We start from the raw sequence: 17865 nt of genomic DNA, 5'->3' as shown, positions 1-17865 counted from the left end.
CTGCCATTAACTGAAGTGGCCAGACATGGTGTTTGCTGCCCCGTTGTGCTGTATTTTTGAGAACAGATACAGGAGAATATTGCTGTCCTGGGGGTCACCTTGGTGTAGTTGGCCAGAGGGGAGGAGACCTGTACAAAGACCCTATTTTACCTCAATCTCACTATACTATCCTTCCAATCTGTATAGTTAAGTATTTGTATGGGGTATTTGGGTGGGTGATGCACTTGGGTTGAGATTTTGGGTGAATACTTATTTTTCATCTTCGTAACTTCTAGAAGCACTGTCTCAAGGAGAGTCTGTGATGAATGTTGGGGTTTACTGCTGTCCTTAAAACTTCTTGACATTTACCATGTATGTCAATTTAGGTGAGATTTGGGGTGAATGCTTATTTTCTATCCTAGATATTCTTTGAACTTTACCTGAATAAATTCTGGACAAAAAGTGGGGTTTTAATGTAAAGGTGACAGCAATTAACAACAAAGATCTAAAACATACACCTTCTAATCATTACATAATTCAGAGGTCAAATTATAGGGCTCATTTATCAAATTGGTGATGCAAAGTGCAAAAAAAAGCTTAAAATGAATTTTGTGCCTGTAATGTAGCTCTGAAACTTGCAGTTGAGCAAGTTTAAAGCAGAACTATTGCAAAAATGAAAATTGAATAGAAGCTTCTAGTGATGGGCGAATTTGCACCGTTTCGCTTCGCCGAAAAATTCGCGAATTTCGCGCGAAATTTGCGAAACGGTGAAAAATTCGCGAAACGGCGCCGGCGTCTCGTTTTTGACGCCGGCGTCCGTTTTTCGAAAAAAACATTTTGACGCCGGCGAATTTTTTCCGTGAATTTCCGCTGGAGTTTCGCGAATTTATTCGCTGGCGGCGAATCGCGCAAATTCGCCGCGAATTCGCGCCTGGCGAATAAATTCGCCCATCACTAGAAGCTTCCTCATACGCAAGTAAGAAACTTTCTAAATGCAACCAATAAAAAATTCTGCTTCATTTCTGAAATAATTAAGTTTATCTTCACTATTCTTCCCTCATCTGTTTCTCTTCATTGTGTCTTCATGCAGCAGTTGGATGTCAGATGAATGCTTCAATATTAGTGGGGCTCCTTTCCTAGCAGATGTATTAGAGCTCACTCAAATAACTAATTCCAGTATAAACAAAATCTAACAAAATAACTGCATTTTGCACAAATTCTGCATGTAGAGAGACATGATGTCTGTTGGTTTTAATAGAGTGAGCTCTAATACATCTTCTAGGCTAAAAGAGCCCCCTATAAGATGTATTGGATCATTCATCTGACACTCAACTCCTGAATGAAGACAAAATGAAGAGAAACAGATGCTGCAAGAGGAAAATATAAACTTAATTATTTCAGAAATGGTACAGAATATTTAATTGATTGTATTTAGAAAGTTTCTTATTTCAGTATGAGGACGTTTATATTACATTTTCATTTTCGCGATAGGTCCCCTTCAATTGAGCCCACATCACTTTTTAATAATGACCAAGGTCATGACTACAGGCAAGCCAATACAACAATGTAATTCAAACTAATGCAAATTGTAGCCAACTTGCTCATCTCTACTCCATGGTCCCAGTGCTATTTCAAGTCAATGGCATTTCCCATACATGATTTCCTAACAGGGAAAGATGTTCCCAGTGATGGATATATGAATTCAATTATTTTCCTCAGCTGCTACAAAAATGGAGATATAGAGAGATGAACACGCTCTTGTGCAAAGAAAATTCTTACAAACCCTTGTGTCTTAATGTTTTGTTTTCTCAATATGAGTTTAATTGGGGAAGAAAATATCAGTTGGGCATATGCACATGTTCTGAATTGCTGAAGTGTAACATCTTGAGGAACAGAGGGGCTAGAAACACATTGTTTTCTATTAAGATAATTAGAATAAAATGATAGACTAATCAAAATCCCAAAGTTCTGCCTGGGAGGAAGGAATGTGGCAGTCAAAACATGGACTCTGAGATGACTTGGAACAGTTTAATCCGTGCTTTATTCCGCTTGCTATAGTACAACCATAAAACATTTATTATACAGCACTTTCTCCTCTAGTATTTGCATCAAAACTGCTGCATCACATTGTTATAAGTTTTTTCTTTGAGGTTAACTTCCATTTCCTCAAGCATATAGCAGCTCTGGTATCCCTGGTATTCCTGCTGCCTCTGAAAACTTTTTTCCAGCATTCTCAAACAGTCAATAGTTGCTGAACGAGGATTAGGCTTAAAGTTTAGCTTAATATATAACAATTATAACACATTGAGCTGGCAAGTTTCAGGGGTTACCCTCAAATGTATTTTATTAAAGTGATGACATGCATAAACTTTTAGAGGGAATCTCTGTAGATGAGGTGCAGTTTTTGGGCAGCTCAGTGCCTAAACATGGAACAAAGTGCAACTTTTCCAAATTATTACTCGAGTACCTTTTCTTTTCATGATCTCAGTGCTCACTGGAAGGGGTATCACCACCATCTCAATAGCTGTTGAAATCTCAAAACATGATAGACTCCTATGGGCAGATTTAATAAAGGGCGAAGTGGCTAACGCTAGCAACAATTCGCTAGCGTTGCCACCCGCAGGGACATTTTCACAGGTGCAAGTGCCAATTCGCTAGCAAATCAGACCGTCGCTAGTGAAGTTTTTGCTGCGGCGAACAGGCACTACTCTGCAATTTCACTAAAGTGCGGATTTTACTGAAAGTTACCTCTTTCGGCAGAGTTGACTTTGCCACATCAGACCAGGCGAAATGCTAAAAAGCAGCTAGATCTTCCCCAATCTTCTGTAACTTACAGCATATCCTGTGAGCTGAAAATGCATTAAAGTTCCAAAAATTGTAGCGACTTTTCCTTTTGTGAAGCAGAATTGCCTGCAAAAGTCCTGATTTAAACTTTTTTTTGGGTAACCGGTTTTATACAGACATTTCATAAAATATTGAACATTCATTTTACAGTGGGCTCATGTGTAGGGCATTATATTAACCCTCTTGTCTTTATTAAGGTTCCCTGGACATTTGTAAGAAAAAGTGGTAACTTCAAGCATTTGCACCAACATTTATAATAAAGACGTCCATACAACTTTAAATTATGCGAATTGACCTAACTGCAAGATCACTAGCAAATTTTCGCTAAGCACAAACGGACGCTAGTGCATCTTCTCTATGAAATGCTCGCACTGCCGAAGTAACGCTAGGAAAAGTCACCAGCGGTCATCGCCCAGGGCGCAACTTCGCATATTAGTGAATTAGCATGGCCTGGCGAAGTGGTGCAATGTGTGCGAAGTGGCTGCTGGCGACAATTCGCCCTTTAGTAAATCTGCTCCCTTAAGACCTAAAAAGAAAATACCCTTTATAGAGCAACATTTTAGAACAACATATGTCTGCTTGGATAAAGATAAAGCTATATTGGAAGGAGTGGCACCTTCTTCTGAAATGTTGCCTAATAAAGATGGTGTTCTTTTTAAGTCTTATGTGTCCTACAGTCTCCTAGAGGTTTGAGTCTGCAAATACTTTAAGAATGGGGGTGACACACCTTACCATGAGGCCCAAGTTCTTAAGAATAAAATGTGTCCAGGTTATTTGGAAGAGTGAAAGCCTTATTTTTCTCCATCTATAGGCCTTGAGCTTCCCATAAAATGGACTGCCAAATCATAACTCAGAGACTCCAAGGCACACACGACTTTCTCCTTTATTGAGAATCATTTAGGAAATAGAAATAAATAGTGATTTGCGAATTTCGCACGAAATGGCGAAAAATTCGCGAAACGGCGCCGGCGTCTCGTTTTTGATGCCGGCGCCCATTTTCTTGACGCCGGCGCCCGTTTTTGACGCCGGCGTCCGTTTTTTTCGGCAAAAAATTTTTGACGCCGCCAAATTTTTGCCACGAATTTTCGAGGGCATTTCGTGAATTTATTCGCTGGTGGCGAATTGCGCAATAATAAATTCACCCATCACTAGAAATAAAAGCTGATATTTTTGAAACAAGGGGCATGTTGCTCGGAAACATTGCTCAATAAAGATGAAGTCCATGGAGTCTCTGAAGTTTTGGTTTTTAAAAATTAAGGGTGTGTAACATCTTTTGATTAACCCTCATAAGTCTACAGTATATATATAATACTATGCTGGCTTTTGTAATATGCCCATGCTTATTATGTGTCTCTTTTCTCTGCAGTACAATCCGAATCAGTAGAAAAGGATGGCACATGCTACTTAACTTCTGTTTTAATACTGCCCTCACTTTTGTGGTGTTTGCCGGAGGAATCAACCGAACAAATTATCCGATAGTATGTCAATCTGTAAGTAGTGCTTTTTATATCCTGTAACAGTATGGCATGCATGGACAATTTTATTAGCAGGTGCTGTAATTGGAATGCCCAGTGTACTGTGTATTTCTCTACTATGCACACTGCATAGCAATGTGTTTGTAGATCATGAGAATTCCCATATTTGCAATAGCAGAGTATATTGTGTTGCAAAAGGTTAATGGTACCCATAGCAATATTCCAGATATATGTCTTGGAAGAGGCAATCTCTCCCAGGGCTTCAACCATAACACTAAGAGATCAGCCCATGAGTATGCTTTGAAAATATATTCTGCACATTTTGCTTGGTCTATTCCTACCGGATTTTTGGTGCTTTGAACAGAATTTTCAGAGATACTTGTTTTAGCTTGCCAGTCCCTCGACGTGTTGTGCCATGCTGCACATGAATATGAGTTGATGATTTAAATGTGCTTATTTGAAATGAAACTGCAATGTATTGTAATAGCATCATCGTATGAATGCAAATGTATGATTATGGTTTCTATCTGCAATGGGGCCGAAAGCCCAAGATAAGCAAAGCGCTGCCGGGAAATGGATTTTAATGCGGAATTTTCAGCGCTTTGGTAAATCTTTATGTTTATCAGAATAATAAAGGTTCTGCCCTTTATAGGTTGTGGTACATGGCATGTATATGAGGGTATTCAATGATTATCAAACTCAGGTTCAAACCATCTCTCTTTATTCAGGAATCCCAAATATGTTTCTGGAAAAACAACCTAAAAACCAAGGTTGACGATAACAATATGGTGGTGAGATACACTTCTATACATACGATGGAATAACCAGAGTAGTGGCATTGTGATCTCCATAACTTTAAGGTGGCATTTTAGTGAATAAATATATACATTTAATCAGTGATCCCCAACCAGTGGCTCGTGAGCAACATGTTGCTCTTCAACCCCTTGGTGTTACTCCCAGTGGCCTTAAAGGCACTTGGGGGTGCCAAATTTTAAGCAACCCAAGTGATTGTATTGACTTACCTGAAACTCCGGGCCGATGCTCCTATCAGCAGAAAACTGCTCAGGCCCGGGGTTATACCAGTGAGCACCACGGAGCGATTCTCTTCCATCTTCTGCTTTCTTCGCATGGCTGAATGAAAAGCTGAATTTTAACCAAAAAGTCGGCTATTTCGTTCAACTGCGCATGCATCTGCCCCAGGAAATTTGAAGCAAGAAGAAGCCGGAAGAGGATCGCTTCTCTTGGTAGCCTTGAGAGCATGTGAACTTGAGCATGCAGCAAAAGTAGGCCCTAGTGAAGTTTTGTACCCCGAGGCAGGCCTCAGCTGTAGCACAAGATTTAAGATATATGTTGTCTATATAGCTGAGAAGGGCCCTCCTGCATGATATTACTTTTAGGTGTGCCATTGTTTCCTTATAGTTATTGTACCACTGGTACCTATCTGTACCTCAAGCATTTTCACCAACATCTCTAATAGAGACGTCCATACAACTTTAATTTATCTGCCCTATTCAAATTGACCTAAGCGCAAGATTTTTAGCTAGCAAACGCTAGTGCATCTTTGCTTTGAAATGCTCGCACTGCCGAAGTAGCGCTAATGCAAAGTCGCCAGCGTTCGGTGCCCAGGATGCAAATTTGCATATTAGTGAATTAGCGTTGTAGTAGCGAATTTGCGCCTGGCGAAGTGGTTTGTGGTGTGTAAAGCAGTCGCTGGCAAAATTTCGCTTATTAGTGAATCTAAGTATAGAGCCAATTTTTTAATGTTATTTACAATAAAAATATATATTTATCTACTGTGTATCCTGTGCTTGAATGGCTGCCCCCATGGCTACACAGCAGCTTGTTTATATAAACTATAGTAGTACTTATCTGTTATCTACTGTGTATCCTGTGCTTGAATGGCTGCCCCCATGGCTACACAGCAGCTTGTTTATATAAACTATAGTAGTACTTATCTGTTATCTACTGTGTATCCTGTGCTTGAATGGCTGCCCCCATGGCTACACAGCAGCTTGTTTATATAAACTATAGTAAAACGTCTGTAGCAAACACAGTAGTTTTACAGTGCAGGACAACAGTACATTGTATTTTCATTACTTTAAAACATTTTCTTTCCTTTAAGGAATTTAAGAGTGGTTTTCCACCTGCGCAAGCTGCCAAACAATAAAAGACTTTCCTTCAAAAATGAGCCAATGCTCTTTAAGAAATGTGTCTGATATAACATTATTGATACAACAAAGGATGGCTATCATGATATTGAGTTGGTTTGGCTCATTTTGACCATAATGTGATCCAATAGCAGTCAATGTGCCCAAACATAAAATGGGCCTTGCTAGGGCTTGAATGGAACTTCAACAGATGTGGAAATGAGTTTGGCATCAGGCCTAAAGAAATGCTTTTTGGGTTGTGTGGATTGGGCACATATCTGTCTATTTCATCTGAGAGACATTTGGTCTAATAAGTCCCAGGTTGGCCCATATTTGGTCACCTTTTTATAAATATTAATATATGTACAGGTATTGGACCTTGTATCCAAAATCATTGGGACCTGGGGCTTTCCGGGTAATGGGTCTTTCTGTAATTTGGATCTTCACACCTTAAGACTACTAGAAAATCATGTAAACATTAAATAAACCCAATAGGCTGGTTGTACTTCCAATAAGGATTAATTATGTCTTAGTTGGGATCAAGTACAACCAACTGTTTTCTTACTAAAGAGAAAAAGGAAATCATTTTTAAAATTTTGGATTATTTGATTATAATGGAGTCTATGGTAGACAGCCTTTCCGTAATTTGGAACTTTCTGGATAACGGGTTTCCGGATAACAGATCCCATACCTGTATTATTTTATTTATTACTTGGTCGTCCAACCTACTTCCACCAGTTACCATGTTATTTGCGCACATATATTTTTTTTTCTTAAGTTCATTTTTTTATAAAACATTGTGGAACTGGTGACACACAGTATTTACACATCCCCATAAAAACTCTGTATTGCGAGAAATTGTTATTTCTGTTATGCTTTCTACATGGCAGTTTTATAACAACTAGAATTTGTTGCAATCTTCATTTCAGCTTTTAACATGGAAAAAGGCACTTATATATTTTTTTTGTTTGTTTTGCGCACACCAGTTAGGAAAAAAAAGATTATCTCTGTGTAAAAAAGATTATATTATCTTGGAGGACAGCTGTTTGAAAAGAGCAGCTGGGTTGTGCGCAAAGTGGGAATTATATTCTATTTTTCATTCGTTTTGTTTTTTTTTGCTTTCTTATATGGTTATATTTTTGCTATGGCTTTTCAAAGAAAATGATGAACTCTTTTATGAGCTGCGGAATATATTTCAAGTACAGGATGCTTCTAAATTCTTATCATGTGGGTCAAATGATAAATGCCCGACATATGAGCTTTAGCCTTTATTCCATAACGATAGGAGAAGAACTGGATTTACTTTTCAGGAGTCTCTCTACTTTGGATACAAATGAGGGTTTCCTCAATGGAAATGGGGATCTACTTCTTTGGTTTAACATATGCTAATTAGAAAACCCTGATTTACACTGATTTACCCTAATAAGGGTGACACTGATCTGTAGTTGGGATCTGATCATCAACTGCCCTGTGCTTTGAAATGCAGTAGACGAGCTTCAGTCTATAGAGTATTCCATAACAATGGACATTTTAAGAGCGATACTGCTTCCTGACAAGGACTCCTTCTGCTTTGCATACAAATGAGGAGGAGATCTCCTCACCCAAAAAGTTTTTCTTAAAGGTAGAGGCACACAATGCTATTTGGGGGAGATTAGTTGCCCAGCGACAAAACACCTTTTCTTCGGTGACTAAGAATCTAAATCCATGGGGGGATGGCAATTGGATCGCTTCATTTTTAAAAGTCGCCGCAAAGTTTCCTTTGCGCCCGCCGATTTAGATTCTAGCCAACGGAAGGCATTTCAGGGAGATTAGTCGCCCGAAGAAGAGGAGATTTGTCGCTGGGCAACTAATCTCCCCCAAATAGCATTGTGTGCCTCTATCCTTAGGGCAGGGGCACACGGGCAGATTCGGGGAGATTTAGTCACCTGGCGACTAATCGCCTCTTGTTCGGGGCGACAATCTCCCCAAACTGCCTTATTCCTTGCCTTTAGCCTGAGAAAATGCAAGCGCAATGGCACTCGCAGCGCTTCAATTACCAAGTTGCCTTGGCCGAAGTTGCCTCATGAGGGGGACTTAGTGTAAGTTTCTCTATAGTATATATCATTATTAATAATATACCTCAACCCACTTACTAGGGTTTCTGGTTCTTTTGAGCAAGCAGACAATGAATCCACACCAATGAGCGTATAGTAAAGTGATGTATTGTAAAATAAATCAATTGATTGTTCTACATAAATGATTACACTTAGACTAAACAAAAATTACAATATTTACAGTTACACATTACACAAGTCTACATAGTTGTTACCAAAAAGGCAGGGGAATAGAGTTCGGCTTTTATCTCTGCCTTCCCCTCTGGTCTTCATTCCTCACATGTCTTGTCCCAGGCTCCTCTGGCGTCTCCAGCTCTCTAGCTGCCCCCTCTCAGCTGCCCAGCTCCCCCTCTGCTGCCCAGCTCCTTTCACATTTGTCCAGCGTTCTTTTATCCTGGGTTCTCACCTGCCCCCACAGAAACCCTCCCAACTGCCAAGATGCTGTGATAAACCCCCAACTTGCCTACATCCTGCTGAGCAAGTTTTCTCACATACAAAATCAGTTTTATGGTCCCCACAGCAGACATAGGCCTTAGTAGTCACAGGAAAACCTTTGTTATGATAATCAGGGCTTCATGTTAGTTCTCTGAACAACCGCTTTCATATTAAATAACAAAATCAAGATGGCAATTTCTTACATTAGGAAATCGAAGTGCATTGCCGCAAGCGATTTTTTCATTTTAGCAGGGGGAAGGCAGTTCTGGGAGATTGTCTCCCCGAAGTAGAGGTGATTAGTCGCCAAGTGACTAAGGGGCACATTTACCTAGGGTCGAATATCGATGGTTAATTAACCCTCAATATTCAACATTCTAAGTAAAATCCTTTGACTTCGATTATCGAAGTCGAAGGATTTACCAATATTCCTACTATCGAACGATCGAAGGAATAATCATTCGATCGAATGCTCTTATAATTTTTTTTTCTTACCATGATGGGTCCTAGCCACCAATATTTTTTAATGGGGGGCCCTGACCACAAATGTTTTTTATGGGGGCCCTGACCACAAATGTTTTTTTATTGGGGGGCCCTGACCACCAATATGTTTTTATTAACATGTGGGAACTCTAGCCACCAATGTTTTTTTTTTACTGTGTGGGGGGGGGTGGACCTGTGGGGTGGGGAGGGCGGACCTATAGGTGGCGCTTGTGGTGGGCGCAGCCCAGGGGGCCCAGGAAATTTTGTTGTATGGGGCCCTGCAATTTCTGATGGCGGCCCTGCTTACAAAAGCAGACAGCCTGTATTCATGCAGAATGCTCCAGACCTGCTACTGTGTGCACTTAAACACAAGGAAGGGTGCAAAAACACAGGGAAGCCCCATGGTAGCTTGAACCTGTTTTCTGCGATATGCACCCAGCCATGTAAGCGATAGATGACCCCTAATAGATCCAAATTATGGAAAGATCCTTTATCCAAAAAGCCTCAGGTCCTGAGCATTCTAGATAACAGATCCCATACCTGCAGTTGTATTTAGCATATGGAACAGCAATTTCCTTGTGTCTTTGGAGATGTTGGTTGGGTATATCTAATAGAGTAATGGCGCCTCTGGCAGTTGTGGAATGTCACATTGTAAAATGCCTGATATTTAAAATATTTGTTGCCATAGCGTTAGGCATTGTCAAAACAATTTTGAGGTATCCTTTTGTTGGATAATTTGGTGCCATTATAGCTATTTTTGTGGTGTAACACACCATCTCTCATTATCTTGGTATGACTTTCTATATGGTTCCTGCCTTTGGTTACTCCCTTTGATGTTGTACGGGCATCTTGCGTTTGCTTAGTTGTAAAGTTCTGTTGCAGTTCCCCCTCCCATTGTAATGTGTATGGAAGTTGTATGTTTTTTACTACTGAGTAGTGATGGGTGAATTTCTCCAGTTTCCCTTCGCCGAAAAATTTGCGAATTTCCCACGAAATTTGCAAAACAGCGAAAAATTAGCAAAACTAGAAAACTGCCGCCCGTGTCAATTTTGATGCCAGCGTTAAAGTCAATGGCTGTCCGAATAGTGTTGATGCGCGGTGGTTTTGAAGTGATCGACTTTTCGGACTTGCATCAAAATTTGCTTGACAAATTTTTGCGGGAATTTCGTGAATTTATTTGCCGTGGCGAAACTTGGAAATTTGCGAATTTATTCACCCATCACTACTACTGAGCAGTTGCAGTTTGTAGCAGTTGGAGAGGATAACCCAGCCACTCCAACCACTTTTACAAATATTTTCCACAACTGTTGAGTGTCTCTTTTTTTTTATGATGTCGGTTGTGAGAGCTTAGCAAACAAGTTATTAGCTATGAGTATAACCCAGTTTGTTGTAAATAATATTTTCAGCCAAATTCTCAAATGCTCTTATGGTCAATGCAAACTAGAGCTTTTCCATTGTAGTGACTCCTTTCTCCATCCATTGGGGCAAATTCACTAAATCGCAAAGCGGCTAACGCTAGCGCAAATTCGCCAGTGTGACGTCATTTTGTTACTTCGCTGATTTACTAATGAGTGCTGGCGTAAATTCGCTAGCGAAGTGGACCTACTCTAGCGCTACTTCGCACCCTTACGCCAGGCGAAGTTGCGCTATGACGAAGGGACGTAACTACTCTAATTCACTAACTTGCGCATTTTACTGAACGTTACCTCTTCAGGGGCTTGCATCAAAAAAAGTTAACATTTTTTCTAAGTTGAAAAAAATGCTGACGTCTTTTACTTTTTTAAGGGTGATAGGCTGAAAAAGATTGTAAATTTTTTTGGGGGTACCCTCCTTCCCCCCTACATTTCCTAACATATGGCAACTTAACTATACAGTGGGCACATGTATAGGGCAATATAACAACTCTATTTTATTTTATAAAGCTTTCCCGGGCTTGTGTAGTGTAAGGTATTTGCTGCTGCATATACGTCCATTGTTCGCCGTATGCAAATTCAGTATCGCTAGCGTAACTTCGCTTTGCTTGACGAATTAACGGTAGCGCAACTTCGCTACCTTTCGTCTCCCTGAGCTCAACTGCAGATTTTAGTGAATTAGCGGCGCCCTGGCGAAACTTCGCCTGGCAAAGTGTGGCGAAGCCAACGCTGGTGCAACTTCGAAGGTAAGTAAATTTGCCCCATTGAGAGATGAGTGCTATCAAATGGTTCAATACGTAGAGATGTTAAAGGGGTTGTTCACTTTTAATGTAACCCTTTACATTACATTGTCATTCAACTGGATTCATGACCTATGTGTTTTCTCTTTTTTAATAAGAAAATATTTAGAAATGATTTAATATAAGAAATAGTCAGATAATAATTAGAGTGTATACGTTTCAGATTGTGTTATCTCCCCACCCATGTTACAGTAAAACTAATCACCATGTGATGTGTGAGCCTGCCAGGAAAATAAAATAATAATATTTATGCTAATACTTATGCTAATAAAATGAAAGTAAGATCTGCCTGCTAAAGGGCACTAAAGTATACCAAGCATAAACTTACAGATGCATGGATAAAATGTAAAGGTCTTTAGATGGAATGAAATGTTTAATCAGGGATATGTTTCTCAGACGGAAGAATGAGAATTTGACCATTGATGCACATGTGAACATGCAGTTGGATAAAGAACCAAGATTTCTAATTAACATTCATAAGCTGCTTTAAATGCAATAATACCATTCACTAAGGGGGTTATTTACTAAACTCTGAATGCAAAAATCACGTAAAAATGTGTGATTTTTTTTAATAAAATCTGACTTTTAAAAAAATCACGAATTTCTCGGAATTTATTAAACCCTGAGGATGGAAAAGTCATATTCAGAAAATCTGGTCTCTCAGACCTGTCGAGGTTGCATATAAGTCAATGGAAGAAGTCCCAATGATTTTTTTAAAGTGCGCTGGGTTTCGTGCAATGCCTTAAAGTTTTTGGGCAAAAATCTGAGTTTTTGGGTGAAAATGAGATGAAAAATCCCAAAAAGTTGTGAAAATCGGATTTTTCCCCGCAAAGAAAATGTAATAATAAACAAGTGTAAAAAACCAAAGCCGATTTGATCCGAGTTTGTAGCAGAAAATAATGAGATAAATTCAGACTTTGATAAATAACCCCCTCAAAAACTGTACACTAAGGGGCATATTTATCAAGGATCGAATTTCGAAGTTAAAAAACTTCGAAATTGGCCATGGAATTTGAGTACTTTGATAGTCAAAGTATTTTCCCAGCAAAAATGTCCGTATTCGATCGAAGTAAAAAGGATTTTACAAAAATAAACTTTGACTTCTCAAAACTTGCCCAAAAGCCTCAGATAGGTTCTAGGAGATCTGCCATAGGCTAAACAGCAATTTGGCAGGTTTAAGATGGTGAAGTGTCAAAGTCTAAGTCTAAGACGGTACTTCGATTTTCGAGTGGTCCGATTTTCGAGTGGTCGAATTTTTGAAGTTTTTACAATTCTAATAAAATTTTGGCCTATTCGATGGTCAAGCTACCTTAAAATTACTTAGAAATTCTAAGGTTTTTACTTTGAAAATTCACTTCGACCCTTGACAAATCTGCCACTAAGGGGTTTATTTACTAAAGTCCGATATTTTCTGGTCGGAGTTTTAAAATGGAAAAACACATTTTTTTGTTGAAAAAACCCTCTCATTTTTTGTGATTTATTAAACCCTGATGGTGTTAAAAGTTCAAATAAAAAGGTTTTCCACCTCAGAACTGTCAAATTCATGTAGAAGTCAATAGCAGATGTCCTGTTTACAATTGGAAAAGATCCGGATCTACACTGGGTTTCATTCAATGACCTGAAGATTTTTGTGGTTTGCAGGTGATAATCCAAAAAAGTTGCAGGTTTTGGGTATCAAACCCAAAAAAGTCCTGGTTTTCGGCGAAAAATTTGTACAATTCAGATTTTTTTCAAGTCTTTTCCTGCACAGGAAATTTTCGTAATAATGTAATGATAAATGGGGGGGGGGAGTCCGTGCAGATATGGCCGAAGTGGTCTTCAGAAAATAGTGAGAACATTTTAGATTTTGAGATGAATAACCCCCTGCGCCTTGAAAAATTATTTTTTGGACACCAGCAGCTAGAAACAAAATGAACCAATGTTTTTCCATAATAACATTTTTAGGCTGCATTTTGGAATCAAGTGTAGTTGTGTGCAATTATAATCTGCATACCTCTGCAGAACGTATTTTACATTGTAGGCTGTTTGGGTCTATTGGGCCCTCCAATTTGATATTTGCAAGGTTGTACTGGACCGGCCCAGACCCGCAACTGTCCGCTGCCTGCATGGACCCACGCTACTCTCTAATCTTCCCCCTCCCAGCCATGATTGCGAGAACAGATACACGTGGCGGCACGGGGAGTCTGAATGGGGGGGTTGTAGCTGGGGCAGGGGGCCAGGAGGGGGGTGGTGGGGGCCCCTGTGTTGAAAGTCCAACACTGGATATATGTCATGTAACCTTTTATTTATTAAATCAGGAACCCGCGTTTCATGGCTCCCAGCGTTTCGTGGCTCCCCGCCACTTCATCAGAAGCTCTGAGCCATGAAACACGTTAAGCAAGCGGGCAGCCACCGTTTTGTGGCTCCCCGCGTTTCGTGGCTCCCTGCCACTTCATCAGAAGCTCTGAGCCATGAAACATGTTAAGCAAGCGGGCAGCCACCGTTTTGTGGCTCCCCGCGTTTCGTGGCTCCCTGCCACTTCATCAGAAGCTCTGAGCTTCTGATGAAGTGGCAGGGAGCCACGAAACGCGTTAAGCGGGCAGCCAGAACCTGTATTATGCTGCTGTAATTGGAGTTTTTATGCTTACTAATACATTACTATTTTTAATTTTTACACTGGTCTCCTCAGTGCTCCGCTATTTACTTTTTCTCAGAAGTAGTGGGACTCTACAAATAATGCTCAAGAGTGATAACTCGACAGTGTCATAGGGCTGGGTAATTCTCGTGCAAAGAAATGTGTTCAATATGATTCATTAGCAGGGATACTGTGATGAAAACAGCAGCGTGAGCCAAATCAATATAGAATTATTTAAACCTTATGTAAGAAATAATTAAATATGCCCAATAAATGTGAATAAATTAAAAAGATACATTATAGGATGACAGAAGTTGTCCTTTATGGTATATAAAAAAGGTCCTTTTTATTTATCTACACTAGTTGCTCTAACCCTGAGGACAACTGTAAGAAAAATTAAATTTTACAGTAATTGCAGGGTTATGCTACAAAGAACAACCTGGAGTAGTAAACTCATATACGTATGGTGGATTTGTGCAATTGTCTTACTATATTGAATAAACTGTCAGTTTAAAAAAACAAAACTAAATATATAAACACTCCAAAAACCTTGAAAGGCTCGAATTGAATAAATAGTTTACATTCTGCCTAGCAGCTCCCATCGACTTCTACCTGACCTTGCAAGCTTTCAGATGCCAATGTTTTTTGTGGTTTTTTTTTTGCTTAATAAATATAGAAAATTTGTGTTTAAAATTAAAATTAAATTAAAATTGAATTAAAATTTTTGGTCAAAACTCCAAAAATACAAACTTGAATTCGAATTTGATTTTGAGATTTATCATACTTTGACCATGGAAGTAACTCGAATTTGATAGGTCACCACCTTAAACCTGCAAGTAAAAGTTGTCAAGGTCCTAGAAGTCAGTGGTATCTGAAATAATCTTATTGGTCTGTTTTTAATCAATTCAGACTGTTAGAGATTTTTTTCCACTAATAATTATCAAACTAAACTTGAATTTTTAGAGGTTTTCAAGGTATTCATATTTTTTAACACATCTTCATCTTTTTTTTTCATTCATACTTTTTAAATTTGTATCTTTTAATAACTTTCATGACATTAGTGGTTGTAGAGAATGTGAGTTTAATCGTGGTTTCAAAAACCTCTAAACCACTAAAATGAGACTTTTGATAAATAGGCCTCCACGTCTTAAATTTGTTTAATTTGTTAAATTTGCAAGTAAATGATAAACTGTAATTCCCAGAGGAACAGTCGTTAGTTTTACCTTTTCTGGCTATCGACAATTTTTTTCCGTATTTGCAATTATTGATGTGAGGCTATTACTCAGCACATAGGCTCTAGGGATTTGCGTCAGCCGTTTTAAACTGGAACTGTATCCAGAACAGGCAGCTAGCAAATGTAGTTAGTGCCTGATAAATGCTTGAACTGGCAGTTTTGGTTGCAGAAGAGATTCAGATTTCACAATGTTATTTTTATAATGAGAGATTAGCATAAAAGTTATTTTTAGGAGGTGTCCATTTTTTTTTTGACGCCAGCAAATTTTAGCTGGCGAATTTTTGCAGTGGTTACGCAAATTTATTCGCCAGCGGCGAATCTCGCGAATTCGCTGCAAATTTGCGGCCTGGCGAATAAATTTGCCCATCACTAGTTATCACCACTGTGTATATATGTGTGTTTATGTGTGCGCTTCAACCAGCCCAGATATAATTTTGTATGTAATGGGGCAAACCTGGCACCCATAAGAGTGCCACATTTCTGATAATATCACATGAACTAAAAGGAGGAAATTAAGAGTTTATTAAGTAGTGATGGACGAATTTCTCCCGTTTTTCTCGCCATGTCCAGCTAAATTCGCAAAACGGCAAAAAATTAACGAAACTCGAATTTTGACGCCCCCGTCAATTTTGACTCGCACGTCAATTCTTGTCAATATTGACACTGGCGCTAAAGTAAATGGGAATCCGAATAGTGTTGATGCACATGACGGTTTTGACGCAAGTGATTTTTCCGGTGCGTGTCCAAATTGACAGCTGCAAATTTTCACTGTCGGTGTTGAAATTCAGAAATTCGCCCCTCATTATTAGTAAGAAATGTATGGCGTCAACTATGAAGTCAAAAGGTGGTCAGAAGTGGTAAACTGTTTTGTGTGTAGAGCATAATATTTGTTAGTGAATGTTTCTTGGCAAAATACTGTTGGGAGCATGTAATAAAAATCAGTAATTGAAAAAATATTCGCACTGTGAAAACGTATGCCTTTGTGCGAATTTAATATAGCTTTTGCGAACCCGGAAACTGTTTAGCGACCACTTCCGACAGTGGAAGAAGGTTTGTGAATTTTATAGTTTGCGCCATGTGCAGCAAATGTAATACAACTTCTTACTGAAAAAGCTATGTTTGCTCCAAAATATTTACGACTTCATAAAGCATTTCTTAAAAGTTGGCAAAGTGCAATTAAAATTTGCAATGCACTAACAGTGTAAGGAAGAGCATTACATTGCGAAATTCACATTTTTATTCTAATTTGAGCAAATTTTTTGCTCTTTGCGACTTTTATTACATTCCGCATTTGTGTCTTTTAGCCATATCTGCATTATTTTTGTGGATTCTCAGGTAGATTTATCAAACATAAAGTCCATTTATTCTTTCTGAATTTTCATCGGACTATAATAAATCCTGAAAACAATCTAAATGTTTTTTCCCGAAAAAATAGTTTTTTCGCCCTTAAGGGGCAGATTTATACAGGGTTGAAGTAAAAAAATTCTAATTTTGAGCTATTTGAGAATTGAGAATTTGAAAAAAAATTCAACTATTCAAATATCGAAATTTATCATGTACTGTCTCTTTAAAACTTTGACTTCGACCATTCACCATCTAAACCCTGCCGAATTGCTGTTTTAGCCTATGGGGGACCTCCTAGAACCTAGTTGGAGTCATTTGGTGGACTTTGAAAATCAAAGGGTTTTTTTTCATTTGGTCTTTTTTTATTCGAATTTCGAAGTTATGGGAGTGCAGGAAAACTCCCATTACTTCTAAATTCGACCGTCGATAAATCTGCCCCTAAAAGTCCGACCAGAAAACTTTGGAGCTTAATAAATAACCCCCTACGACTTGGAGAAAATGTTTTGCACTGAATTATTTCTGATTTGTTTGTTTTGCTGCAGGTCGGAATTGTTTTGCACTATTCTACTCTGTGCACAGTACTGTGGATTGGCGTCACAGCAAGAAATATTTATAAGCAAGTGACAAAAAAACCTCAGCCACCTCCGAATGCTGATCAGCCTCAATTTCCAAAGCAGCCAATGCTCAGGTACCGGGAAACATCGAATACTTGTTTTTTAATCTTCTTGGTATTATCACTCTGAAACAGTTGGGGGTAGGGATGGGTGAATTTTTTCGCCTTGTTTCGCCACAAAAATGACGCCCATAGACTTGTATGGCGTCATGCATCAAAAAAAAAAAAGACACGTCAAAAAAATTTTGCCGCGCGACAACACTTTTTTGACGTCCATAGACTTTAATGGGCATCGGCGACATTTCGAAACGGGTCAAATTCGTCCATCCCTAGTTGGGGGTGATATAGCAACACTGGACAAATTTGCACCTGAAACCCATAACAACCAATCAAAT

General features: G+C 39.0%; 1 protein-coding gene across 1 annotated transcript in view; it reads left to right on the top strand.

The window, feature by feature from the left end:
- The window catches only part of adgra1.S (adhesion G protein-coupled receptor A1 S homeolog), a 127516-nt gene that overhangs the window by 89366 nt on the left and 20285 nt on the right, over positions 1 to 17865 (top strand). Inside the window, exons 4-5 of the mRNA XM_041570926.1 lie at positions 4190 to 4313; positions 17400 to 17545. Coding sequence (XP_041426860.1) covers positions 4190 to 4313; positions 17400 to 17545 — 270 coding nt within the window. The remainder of the gene's footprint in view (positions 1 to 4189; positions 4314 to 17399; positions 17546 to 17865) is intronic.

This window comes from Xenopus laevis, chromosome 7S, assembly GCF_017654675.1.
Source record: "Xenopus laevis strain J_2021 chromosome 7S, Xenopus_laevis_v10.1, whole genome shotgun sequence".
NCBI classification, from domain to species: domain Eukaryota; kingdom Metazoa; phylum Chordata; class Amphibia; order Anura; family Pipidae; genus Xenopus; species Xenopus laevis.
Note: the sequence above shows the minus strand (reverse complement) of the source record. Positions and strands in the feature narration are given on the sequence as shown.